At 37.2% G+C, this 13,782-nt stretch overlaps 1 protein-coding gene across 1 annotated transcript in view; it reads right to left on the bottom strand.

The window, feature by feature from the left end:
• Positions 1-1,295: 1,295 nt before the first annotated feature.
• LOC124791873 (RRP15-like protein) overlaps positions 1,296-13,782 on the bottom strand; it is a 64,209-nt gene continuing 51,722 nt past the window's right edge. Inside the window, exon 5 of the mRNA XM_047257893.1 lies at positions 1,296-1,543. Coding sequence (XP_047113849.1) covers positions 1,406-1,543 — 138 coding nt within the window. The 3' untranslated portion in view covers positions 1,296-1,405. The remainder of the gene's footprint in view (positions 1,544-13,782) is intronic.

Raw genomic sequence — 13,782 nt, forward strand, 5'->3', positions numbered from 1 at the left:
ACTTATTTCGATGTCAGCCATTTTTTTGTTTGTGCGAGGATTTAGAGAAGGAACAGCAGTGCGGTCTTCCTCTGTGAAACAGCTTTAGAAAAAGGTGTTTAGTATTTGAGCTTTACGCGTGTCATCCTCTGTTTCAATGCCATCATCATCCCGGAGTGTCTGGATATGCTGTTTCGAGCCACTTACTGATTTAACGTAAGACCAGAACTTCCTAGGATTTTCTGTCAAGTTGGTACACAGAATTTTACTTATCATCTGCTTGTAAATGAAGAAAATATGACATGTTAACCTTCCCTCAAAGTCTGGTAATCTATTAAGGAAAGCAGGACTGCAGCCACACATATAGTACTTGAATAATAACAAAACCAGTGGCTGTATTTGGATCTACCATTATTTGTTCTTTTTAATACATGCTTCCAGTTCCAACACCACATGGTGTCGTCTTCAGGTCCTGAACATAACCTTCCATCCACAACTGTTTTCATGTGCAATAAACAGAATCATATGCAGCAGGCCAAAGTTAACTGGATTTCATATCTCCCGTGGCAACAACAAGCCCAGCATGGTCAGACAACCATGCTGGGCTTGTTGTTGCCATGGAAGGTGCCCGCTGCTTACAATTCTGTTCATTGCACATTCAAAACTGTTAGCATGTATTAAAAAGGAATAAACAATTGTTGATTCAAATACAGCCACTGGTTTGTTTTCATTATTCAAGGTCCCTCAAAGTGGTATTCTGCCTATCTGAAACACACCTAATACAATCTGCTCCTCCTCATTGCCAAAATATCCTATCCTATGAGAGGTGCGCCCACCTGTGACAGCAGTCAAATTACGTATCACCTCTGCTGAAATTTCTGCACAGAATTTGATGTGAGCATGCCTACGAACCAGCTATCCACACCAAGAGTAGAACTGAGTACCCTGTGGTGGACATTACTTCTTAATATTTGACTTGATGCTGAAGCCATCTTGAAAAGCTAAGTACAATTTTTAAACTAATATGTAATGTTGCCTACCTTTAACGTAGGAAATCATTGCTTACATAATGATGGCTTGCCTCCCTATTTTTTAAGCTAGCAGGCTGCACATTAAAATATACAAGCAGGCCATATGAACTTATTCATTACTGAGTGCCTGAAATTATTTGATGACATTACCTTCTAGCAATGATGATAAAGACAGACACAATACATTTCTTGTTACATGGCACTCATTTGATATACACCTGCAGAATTTTGCATTTTCAAGTTACAATGTTGTAACAAAGGTTTGTGTGATATAAAAATCATAAATAAAAAATTACTAGTAGTTTATTTACATACCTTTAGTTACAAAGTATTATATTACAAAATTTATGAAAATCTTTTTGTGTAGCTTGGCAAACGCTTACCAACTCAGCTACTTATTTATGCATTATGTCATCTTCGAGGTCAAGTTCATTTTTATCCCAGTCTTTCAGTTTGACACCAGTCATAAAATCATCCTGTAATACTTTCCATGTTTGGTTTACAGAATCCTCCTTGTTCTCATCCTCTTCCTCCTGAAAAAATAAGTATGTTCTGTGAGATGTTTTCGATACAAAGACATGATCAGCAACTTGATCTCTATATAACTTCCCCACAGGTGCTAATGCCATTTCTGCAGTTTTCTATTTGTGGTAGAGAAGTACCTTTTCCTTCAGCCATGACAATCGACACACAAAATTAAAGTAAGTAAACAAGTTATACAGTATCATTTCAACCTATGCAATGTTTTCTGAAGTGGCACAGTCCACGAGAGGGTACTAGAATAATTTTACCAAAATTCTGTAACATTAAATTACAAGAATGGCTGCTGGAGTCAAAAAGCTCTTTTCTAGTACAACGTGCATGTCAACCATAAACATCAACAGTGAAAATGCATAACTGAAGGTAGAAACCTGATACTATAGGGCTTTGTCATATGATTTTTAAAATAAAACACACATGACACTTTATCCAGCAGACATTTAGTATGACACACACAAGACTAGTGGCGTGAGTTGACTGACTAGGATGTGTAGGCACTGGTTTTAGGTAAACTATGGTAGGTGGCATTTGCTGTGCAAACAAGTATGTGCATAGCCGCGCTGAGCAGCCAATGCTTCATTCAGCCCTCTTGCCAGAATCCTAGCTGACACACATGTATTTTATTATTGTGTTCTTAATTTTGAATATTTGCACATTTGTAATTTTACTGAACATTGTTACGAAGTATGTGTCTTTTGTACATTAAGTGTATGAATTAATATGTAATATAACTGGTTCATGCTTAGGGCTTTTAGGGCTGTAAGTAACAGGAAAAGGTGGAGGGAATGGGAGGTGAACATGCCAACTAAAACAGTTGGAAAGAGTGAAGTCAGAACACCAATACTAGAACAAAGACACAGTCTGTGGATAGCCAGTGACATGGAAGCAACAGGAGAGAAGAGAGAGGCAATGTTATTACGAAACTGTAATGAATGAGCCTCAGATGGAGCTTGGCGTTTATTTATGGTTGCATGGTAAATAGTCATATGCCTTAATTTATAATTCTGTTGCCTAGAAGAGTTTCTGCAGGAAAAGCCACAGTTGCATAATTCTGGCCAGCAATACCACCACAGCAGCTCAACTCTTTGAACACCTTCTGGTAATGTAATGCACTACAACTGTGTTGTCATGTTTGGACCAGTTTTTCTTAATGTGTTCTGAATGTGTTTCCCAAAATTTTGTGACATTTTAGAAGTCCCTACCCAGAAGTGAATTATTTAGTCTCACCTGTGTGCTTTGTTAGCTTAGCTGTTGAATCTCTGTGTTTTAATTTAATTTATTAGACACAGTTGTCACACTTTCATCAGTGTCTACAGTAGAATTCTGCACTGGGTGTTGACAGTACTTTGCCTGTGTAGTGTAGTTTTCCAGAGTCTTTAGTATGCATAGGGACTGTGATTGCTCTGTGCAGATGCAAGCCAAGTTGGTGACAGTTCGCCCTCAGCTCCAGGCTGTGTTGACTTCAGTCACACAGCTTGAGACTGCAGTGGATGAGCACCACTGCTTTGGGCCAGCCATGAGGATCCAACAGATGTCCAATGTAACCCCCAAGTCCACTGATCAATCTGCACTGGTGGCCAGCCCAGTGACTGCTCACATTGAGGTTGACCTCTCAGTCGCACTCAAGTGGGAGGTCGCCTTGGGGCATGGCATGCTGTGAAAGAGTTCCTGAGCAGCCGAACATAAGGCCTCACTGGTTAGTCTGTCAAACAGGTCTTAGGTGCTGTCTGTGGCTGACACTGTCCCTCAACTAGATGTGGTCACTTATCCTTTTCAGAGGAAATCTCTCAGCCTGCAAGATCTGAGCAGTCACAGAGGATGAGATTACTGGTAGTTGGGACCTCCAACATTAGGTGCCTTATGGAGCCCCTTAGGGATGTGGCTGCCAAGGATGGGAAGAAAGCCAGTGTGCACTCCATGTGCACACTGAATGGGGTCATTCCAGATGTGGAATGGGTCCTTTCGGATGCCAAGAAAAGCAGAGGATGTAGCCAATTGCAAGTGGTGCTCACACTGGCAACAATGACGTGTTGCTTTGGATCAGAAGAGACTCTCTCTGGTTTCGAGTGGCTATCAGAAGTGGTAAAGGCTGCCAGCCTTGCTTGCAAGGTGAAAGAAGAGCTCACCATTTGCAGCATAGTCAACAGGACAAACTGCGGATGTTTGCTACAGAGCCGACTGGAGAGTCTGAATCAGAGGCTTATACGATTCTGTGACCTTGTAGGCTGCAGATTCCTTGACTTGTGCCACAGGCTGGTGGAGTTTCAGGTTCCACTAAATAGGTCAGGAGTCCATTACACACAGTAGGTGACTACACGGATAGCAGGAGTGTGTGACATGGGCTGAGCAGTTGTTAAGGTTAGAGGGTGTTGGGGAAAAACAAAAAGGACTTCAGTATCAAAGGGTGCAGGTTGAACACAGGAAGAATATAGGTCTAGGAACTATTGGTATAACACTTGTAAATTGTAGTAGCTGTGTTGGTAAAGTACCAGAGCTCTAAGCACTAATAGAAAGTACTGATGCTCAAATTGTTACATGGACTGAAAGCTGACTGAAGGTGGGGCTAAGTTCAGCTGGAATTTTTGTGAAGGATCAAACAGTGTTCAGAAATGATAGGCTAAATATAGTTGGAGGTGGTTTGTTTGTTGCTGTTAGTAGTTTATCTTGTAGTGTAATTGAAGTAAATAGTTCCTGTGAGTTAGTAAGGGTAGAGCACATCCTTAGCAACTGGAATAAAATAATAATTGAATCCTTTTACTGACCTCCCAACTCAGATGATACAAATGTCGAAAGGTTCAAGGAAAACATGGGTCTAATTTCAAACACATACCTGATTCATACAATTATAGTGGTGACTTCAATTTACCCTCAGTACATTGGTGAAAATATGTGGAGATATGTATAAAACATCATCCGAAATTGTGTTAAACACACTCTTTGAAAATTATTTTCAGCAGTTAGCTCATGAGACTACTCAAATAGTACATGGTTGTGAAAACACATCTGACCTCTTAGCAACATATATCCTGAGCTAATAAGGAGCTTCAAAATGGATGCTATACTCTCCACTCCTTTCATATTAACAATGTAAGTCTAGACCAGATGTGGCTAGAATTCAGAGAAATAGTATCAATGGCAATAGAGAGATTTATACTAAATAAATTAACAAATGGGAGAGCTGATGCCCATGGTACACAAAACTAGTCATAACAATGGTGCAGAAAAAATGAAAAAAAGTCCAATTTAAATGAACGCAAAATCTCCAAGATTGGCAATCTTTTACAGACATTTGAAATTTAGCAAGGACTTCAATACGAGATGTGTACAATAGTTTCCACAATGAAACTTTGTCTCAAAACCTGACAGAAAATGCAAAGGAATTCTGATCATATGTAAAGGATGCTAGTGGCAAGACACAATCAATGCCTTCTCTGCACAATAGCAACAAAAATACTATTGATGACAGTGCTGCTAAAGTGGAGTTACTAAACACAGCCCTCTGAAATTCTTTCACCAAAGAAGATGAAGTAAATATTGTAGAATTCTAATCAAGAACAGCTGCCAACACGAGTAGCTTAGAAGTAGATATCCTCAGAGTAGTGAAGCAACTTAAAACACTTAATAAAAGTAAGTCTTCTGGTCCAGGCTGTACACCAATTATGTTCATTTCAGAGTATGCCGATGCAATACCTTCGTGCTTTACAATCATATACAACACAACCACATGCTTGACTTAAGACCTATACCCAAAGTCTCGAAAGTTGCAAAGTCACATTAATATTCAAGAAGCAATAGGAGTAATCTGCTAAATTACAGGCCCCTATCATCAACACTGATATGCAGCAGTATTTTGGAACATACACTGTCTTTGAACATTATGAAATATGGTGAAGAGAAGTCAATGTAGATTTAAAAAACATCTTTCTTGTGAAACACAAGTAGTTCTTTATGTACACAGAACAGAGTGCTATCAATAAGTGATTTCAAATTAATTTCATATTTCTAGATTTCCAGAAGGCTTCTGAAACTGTATCTCATCATGAGTGGCTTGCAATCAAATTATGCACTTATGGAATATCATCTCAGTTATGTAATTGGATTCATGATTTCCTGTCAGAGAGGTCACAGTTCGCAGTAACTGATGGGAAGTCCCCAAAGGGAGTGTTATAGGGCCTCTGCTGCTCCTTACCTACACAACCAATTCAGGAGACAATCTGAGCACCCGTCTTAGGTTGTTTGCAGAGATTGCTGTCATTTATCGTCTAATAAAGTCATCTTAAAATCAAAACAAATTGCAAAATGATTTAGAAAAGATGTGTGTGTGGTGTGAAAATTGGCAATTGACCCTAAATAATAAAAAGAGTGGGGTCATTCACATAAGTACTAATAGGAATCCATTAAACTTCAGTTATACGACACATCAATCAAATATAAAGGCCTAAATTCAGCTAAATACCTAGGAATTACAATTAAAAACAACTTAAATTGAAAAGAACACACAGAAAATGTTGTGGGGAAGGTGAACCAAAGACTGCATTTTACTGGCAGAGCACTTAGAAGATGCAACAGGTCTACTAAAGAGACTGCCTACACTACTTCTGTCCATCCTCTTTTGGAGTACTGCTGTGCAGTGTGGGACCCTTACCAGATGGGATTAATGAAGTACATCGAGGAAGTTCAAAGAAGGGCAGCATGTTTTGTATTATCGAGAAATAGGGGAGAGAATGTCATGGGGTGAACTTCATTAAAACAAAGGTGTTTTTCATTGTGGTGGGATCTTCTCATGAAATTTCAATCACCATCTTTCTCCTCTGATTGTGAAAATATTTTTTTGACACTGACCTACATAGGGTGAAATGATTATCATAATAAAATAGGGGAAATCTGAGCTTGCACAGACAGATATCGGTTTTCATTTTTTTCCATATGCTGTTCAAGAGTGGAACAACAGACAATTATTGTGAAGGTGGTTTGTTGAACCCTCTGCCAGGATTTATGTATGATCTGCAGAGTATCCTTGTAGATGTAGATATGTGCCAGGTATATAACTTTGAACGTGTCACTTCACGTATCTTAAGATGCTATTCCTAAATCACAAACAGTATCACTGAAGTGATTAGCTTAATTTAATACAAAGCTATATTTGCTTAGATTTACTTAAAGAACTAATGCTGAGTATATTTTATTTGCTATGCATATCTGAACCTAAAAAGTGTTTAGCAAAGTATGTTGTCGGCCATACTAGTTTAAGGGCCTCACTCATGTTCTAGGTAATATACTGAATTACAATAAGTGAAGTTTATTTCAATATAGTGTGTCTATATCTTACATGATGATCCATAGTAAGAGTTCCTGCTAAAGAGAGTGTAGTAAATAATTTAACAGTTTTAGGGTACTTCACACTTTAGACAGCGTGCGCATTATTAATCACTCTAAGTTCATTAAATGACATTTGGTTAAGGTTTATGTGCTTGTACACAGTGAAGATTTGACTAGAACCACATTTGCGTATTGTAACGGGTTCAGGGTACCCATGTGTTAGTCACTGCGTGGTTCAAAAAATCTGTTAATTTTCATAACAACAACACAAAGCACGAAACTACAAGGTAATAAATACATTTTTTTGGAAATGTAGGCATTCTTTATGTGTTTCGGCCTCCTTAATTCAAAACCGATACTCACACAAATCACATACATTGGCAATAATGATAATATTTACGAAAACACCATATGAAGCTCAGAAGTGGTACATCGCTTTCAACTTTTCAACTGCACCTTCAGCTGTCACTGCCACAGTTGTAATCATATGGGTGACTGCCCATAATCAAATAGTAAATGATACAAGTGAATCCACAACTGGCCTAGAGAGGTCATCTCATAACCACAGGGCACAGCAAGGTCTGTGCTGTGTGCAAAGCAGCCCAATATAAGCCTTGTGAACCAGCCCCTCGGCCTCACTTATGTTTACTTGCTTATTGTATGCTCACCTATGAGACTGTATACTGATGTGTTCTACAGTTATGAGGCTTTGTACTGTTCTATACTTCATTCAGTGTTATTGTGAAGTTGTTCATTTGGAAGCAGAATAAAACTTGGTTGTTGTTATTTCTGATACTGTCTCTGTACAATGTTAGAGCAATCACACAGCAAAGTGGAAAGAAGACAGAATATTCTTGTCACCTCTGCACATCAAACTGGGCATAATGAAGCAGTTTGTCAAGGTATTACCCGAGTGTGACAACTGTTTCACATGTCTCTGTTACAAGTTTCCCAACGCGTCATGCTACATTGAAAGAGGGTGTGTTCACTGGTCCTGATATTCAGAAACCAATGCTAGATGAAGATTTCCTTCATTCAATGAATGCTGTGGAGTGAGAAGCCTGGACTGCCTTTAAGTGTGTGGTTTAAAACTTCATGGGAATTGCTGCTGTAAGTGAGCAAGAGGGTAAAAGATTCCAAAAAATTCCATCAGCACATCAAGACCATGGAACAACAATATGAGAGAACTTGGGATGTTCAGATGATGGGTGAGTACTGCTGGATGCTTCACCATGAGCACATGGAAATGCCCCATACGAGGAAAGGCAACACCATGACAACTAAGAAAGTATGGAATGAATGAGGTTAGTGCATGTTTTGTACCACATTCTCTGTATTCATCTGTCCACTGTGTGCATATTTCAATATGTTGTTGTTTTAAATTTTTATCCTACTTTAGCATCATTCATGGGCCATATATTTGTACTACTTCAATATGTGAGATCAATATTGGCAAAGTATACAATTGGTGCCAAAACTGTGGAATATGATACTTTGAGCATCATTTTTGAGTTCAAGAGGCAGAAAGACATACAGAAAATCTACGTTTCCTAAAAAAGTTCTTTCACTGTTACATTGTGTAATATATTGATAAAATCTATGTGTCTGTGTACAATAAAAGTTCAGTCAAAAGTTCAGTGATACACCATAAGAGATTCTGGATCCCCATTCGCTAATACTGTACTGGTCATTAGCCAATTGAAGCTCACTACAGAATATAGGGGTTATGCAGTTCATCTACTAGTACAAGTTAGTGTGACAAAATTTACTGCTTTATCCACACATATCAATAGACCAATGTGAATTGAAGATAAATGACTGAGCCTGCAAGTGCATCCTCATCTGAATCTACTTTAGTTTTGCATTTTGAAAATTGAGGTAATTTAAAGTTCAGTATTCATTCTTGAAGTGCTAAAATTATTAAGACTCGTTTAGAAATCATCTGCTCAATACGAGTTGGAGACTGTGTTTATATTGCCACATACAATTATTATAGCTGAGGAAGATAATTCTTTTTAATTTGAGGCTATGTCAGGAAAAAACTTCATAGTCTGATTGCTCAACCCATTACATGCATGTTCACAGTCAACAAAAAAGCCCCGTAAAAGGGTAACATTACTAGGATCGCAGTAACTGTGGCAATTATGTATTACTGTAAGGTAAGTCGCAGCAACATAAATGCACCAGGTTAGTGCTATAAAATAATCAATACATAGCCCTAGCAGGTGTGATATTGCTACTATTTTAAATTTGTTATTTGTCATTGTTTAAACAATGGTACCTCAGAAACTGGCCAAGTACTTTGTTTATGGCAAGCTTTAAAATAAAGGCAGAGTCATCCTTAGGCATATCGCTGACTGCACAACATTCAATTTTACCTGATCATTTACCTGTAAAAAAGCTCAAAAGCTGGCTCATGTCAATTGGTGGAAGGAAATGCTGAAAAATTCGACTGAGGCAATGCAAACACCTTATATACAGCGTCATAACAGCAGACAAATCTCAGATATATTCCTAGGAACCAAAAACTGTTTGGGTGTGAATCGAAACTAGCAAAAGCAGTTCCAGGAAAATCCTCACTTTTTTCTTTTTTTAAACAGGACACTGTGACCACTGCTTTAGAAGATCGAAGAACAGTTAATGCTGAATTGTATACACAACAATTTCGATGTCTCAAGTCACTCACGAAATAAAGTTTTTTTTTAAAAAAATCATTTTTATCTTGACAATACCATTTGTCATACAGCCCAACAAACAATTAGTTATTTGATCATTCAAAAACATCAAATTAATCTGTCAATGCTCAAATTATCACTAGAAAATTTTTTTGTTTCCTTATGTCAAACAAAAATTAAGTGGTCGGCAATTTTCATTGCCTCAGGAAACTGTTAAATCCTCGCAAAATCTTGTTGTCTTTTATGTACCAACATCAAAATGATTCCAAAATTGATTCATACACATACTAAAGTGTATAAATTTTGACCATAAACTTTCTTACCACTAAAATATCTTCTTTTCATTGTTTTTGTAAAAACTTGGAAGGCTGCCCTCATAGAGGTTGCTGGGCAACACTTTAGTTAGTATTCCGCTGAACCATATCAAGGACTCACTGATAAATGCCGTAGAATTCCCTCTAGATGTTATGCTCTATGTCCATTGTCTCAGAATTACTAAATATAATTGGCTGAGAATAATCTGTTGCCCACTAAGTAGATTGGTGCACATAGAAAGGTCATTGGCGGGGTGAAGCACAGTAGCAAGGGGTGGTGAACAACAGTCGTTGCGCAGCATCTGTCTGCAGAGTGCAGTTAGGTGTGTGCAGAAAAGATTTAGCATTGATTTTCATGTTAGTTTTGGTATGGTGAAGATACTTAGGTATTGTAATGTTTGTTATTGGTGGCATACCGCATACACATCAAATAATATGTTATCCAGTGACAGTGATAATCTTCTGAGCATATAAATTATTCTAGGGAGACTCAGAAGCAGAAACAGTGGCCCAATGCCACATCACCGTGGTGTGGCCAGTTGCCAAAGTAGGTGACAGCTCAAGCGCGCGCTGGGGGAAAAAGAAAGAGCGCTCACTGGTGCAACCACAAAGTATTCAAAGTATTTTCTCTCTCTCTCTCTCTCTCTCTCTCTCTCTCTCTCTCTCTCTGTGTGTGTGTGTGTGTGTGTGTGTGTGTGTGTGTGTGTGTGAGAGAGAGAGAGTGTGTGTGTGTGTGTGTGTGTGTGTGTGTGTGCAGAATACATCATGCACCTGCATTCTTAATGACCCATGTAATGGATCTGGGAGATGTTATTTTTTTTACCGTATTTGTCGATACCGAATTGTAAATGTTTTCTTATATTTTTTGTCAGAATTTATTATAATTTGTCTTATTATATGTTAATTTACTTATGTTTTTGAGAGTGAAAGCATATTGATTACTATTAGTAAATGTATCGAAGAATAGCAAAGAGACTGATTACAAGTGGAAGCTTGTGTGTTGTGTAAAATATCTTTGACGTTGGAGTCGTTTTTGACTATAGTCAGTCGGCAGTGAACTCTTGGTGTGTGTTGACGGAAGAACAATGTGAAGGTTGCCGTCATAAATAATTTTGAATTATGTTACTATTTTTTTTGTATGAACTATAAAAAAGAAATTACATTTGAAGAAATGGTATTTGAAACACCAAAATGAGGCAAACACGTTGAACCACGTCTTTTCTGCAGCCGACAAAGATGCAATGTGGAATCATACTTCTACTAGACAACTGAAGCCAAAATTAATATCGCCTTGTATCCATCTAACGGAAAAGGTACTGTTATGAAATATGCCAAATTTAAGTGAATAAAAAATAGTGACCATATTTTCAACTTGTGTCTTAGCCGGGATGCCATATTTCAACTGGGGACTGTAGCCGGGATATTGTGTTCACGAGATCTTCAACAGTGCTACGAGGAAGAAAATTTTTGTGTGTTAATACCAGTTTCTTCAGAATGTGTGTTACAGTATTTGTGTTCATCGGGAAGTAAAAGTTTTGAGAAGAAATGTTTCAGCAAAAAATATAATTTTCGACAGAAGAAAATACTTCAAGAATTTTGGCCAACAATCACATGGATGGAAAACGTGGTTTTGCAACAGTAGAAGAGTGTTCCAGGTAAGTCACGAAACCCTCGTATTTTGTTAAAACAATATTTTTATCTTGTTTTGTATTGTTGCGTATAAATTTTTGTTCTTCACAATGACTTATGAGATTTTCGAGAGTATTGTGCCTAAAGTAGAAAGTAGTAATTTAATAGACTTCGAAAATCAGGACAGGTCAAATGAAACAGAAAGAACCGATCAATTTGATTTAAAAAGTTTTCTTGTAAATTTCATGAAAGAAATTAAACAATCAGTTGACGACAATAAGACTTACTGGGATGAAAAAATTGATAACATTTTGTTGCAAGTCCAAGCAGTCAATACCCAAGTGGGTAATCTTTCGAACAGAGTTGGCAGTGTTGGGGAAAAAATTGAATCCGTGGAAGCAAAAGTAAATGAAATTGATGCTAAATTGAGCGGTGAAATTAATACTGTAAAAAATGAGTTACTGGTAGATAGGAAAAGAAATTTAATTGATTTTAATGAGATAAAAGGGGAAATTAAAAATTTGGATGAGAATACAAAAGTTTTAGTTAAAAATGTACAACAAGAAACTGACAATCGTTTGGTTACTCTAGAAAAAAAAATAGAGTGCAATGATTTAGAAAACAAAAAATCTGTCAAAGAACTTAGCGAAAAAATTGAAAGTTTTGACATTGAATTTCAAAGCAAAAATCACAATGTCAACACATGCAATCTTGTATCTAATATTCCAGTGAAGCACTTTTCGGTAGATGGACCCTTACAACCTGTTGATTTTATACAGTATTGTAAGGATTGTTTTTTACCTCACTCACCAGATGAAATAAAAATTAAATTTGTGAAAAAATTCTTGGAAGGGGAAGCTTTGACTTGGGCAAACCAGATTGTAACTTTGGGGATGACCTTTTCAGAATTTGAATAAAAATTTCTGGAAAATTTTTGGGATGATCTTAAACAAACTAGAATCAAAAGTGAATTTTTGAATGGGAGAAACTATAGAGAATCAGATGGGAGCATGAAACAATTTTGCAAAAGTGAACTTCAAAAACGTATTCATTTAACAAAACTTTTGGATGACTTGATCAAAATTGATACCTTAAAGAGAGGATTGCCATCAGCAATACAGTTGAGTTTAGTTCATTGTCCTGATAGTAATGTAGAGCAGATTCTCAATTATATTGAAAAGTTGGATAGGGTAACAACAAGAACACACAGTGGGTTTACTCAGAAAGGTAATGGTCAAAATTGGGGAAATCACAACTTTCAAAAAAGGGAACAAAACAATTATCATGGTGCCAGTCAAAATTCATGCGGATATAACAATTTTCAAAAGAGGGACCATAATTTTTATCCAAAACAAGAACATGATTTTCGCGGTAATAATCAACAAAACAGAGAACACTTTACGGATCAAAATCACAGAAATTTTGTTAGAGATCAGTACAATAGAAACTACCAACAATCAGGTAATGTTTGGCATAGGAATGGGAACAGAAATGTTGATCAGAGACATTGGCAGAACCACAATCAGCAGTTCAAACAGGAACCGGAAATAAAAAACGAGTAGACGCCCCCTTGAAGGTCCGCAAGGTTGAGGCAGAAGGTGAGCATGATGAAAGGACCAATGGATGTGACTATCATAAACCCAAACATGACAGTTCCAAACCTAAGCTATCACATGAGGTCATTAGTTGTTACTTATTGAAGAAATTTCAAGAGGAAAATAATGATGATAAAGATAACCTTTTCAGTACACAAGAACATACAGTAGATAAAAGTAATTGTGATTCATTTAATTTAACAGAGATTTACACTTGGGCAGAAAAGAACAACACTTTGTCAGATGATTTAATTTGTAGTAATTCAGAGATGTGTGTGAATGAAAGAGAGAATGCATGCTGTGAGAATGAAAATATTGGTGAAAGGGCTCTGGTAACTTTAGAAAGGGGAAATAATATTTTGGGGGATAATTTGAATGTGTATGACCTGAATATGTGTAATGATAATGATGTTGATGATAAAGTTGATAATGATGGTAATGGTATTGATGATGATGTTGAGGAAAGGTATTTCATTAGTTTAAATAGGGAGTTGGGTATACACATGGTTGAAAATGGATTAAATAGTGAGAATATTATAGAAATTCCCAGGGATGTTACCAGGATGAATAAGGCTCACAAGCTGGGTGTAAGTGAAAGTGTGAATTTTGATGTTGTTGGTAAAGAATCTGACTACACAAATAACGATGACACATGTATAACTTCTAGCCTAAGTGAAACTTTTACAGATACTAATGACAC

This window comes from Schistocerca piceifrons, chromosome 1, assembly GCF_021461385.2.
Source record: "Schistocerca piceifrons isolate TAMUIC-IGC-003096 chromosome 1, iqSchPice1.1, whole genome shotgun sequence".
In the NCBI taxonomy this organism is placed as follows: domain Eukaryota; kingdom Metazoa; phylum Arthropoda; class Insecta; order Orthoptera; family Acrididae; genus Schistocerca; species Schistocerca piceifrons.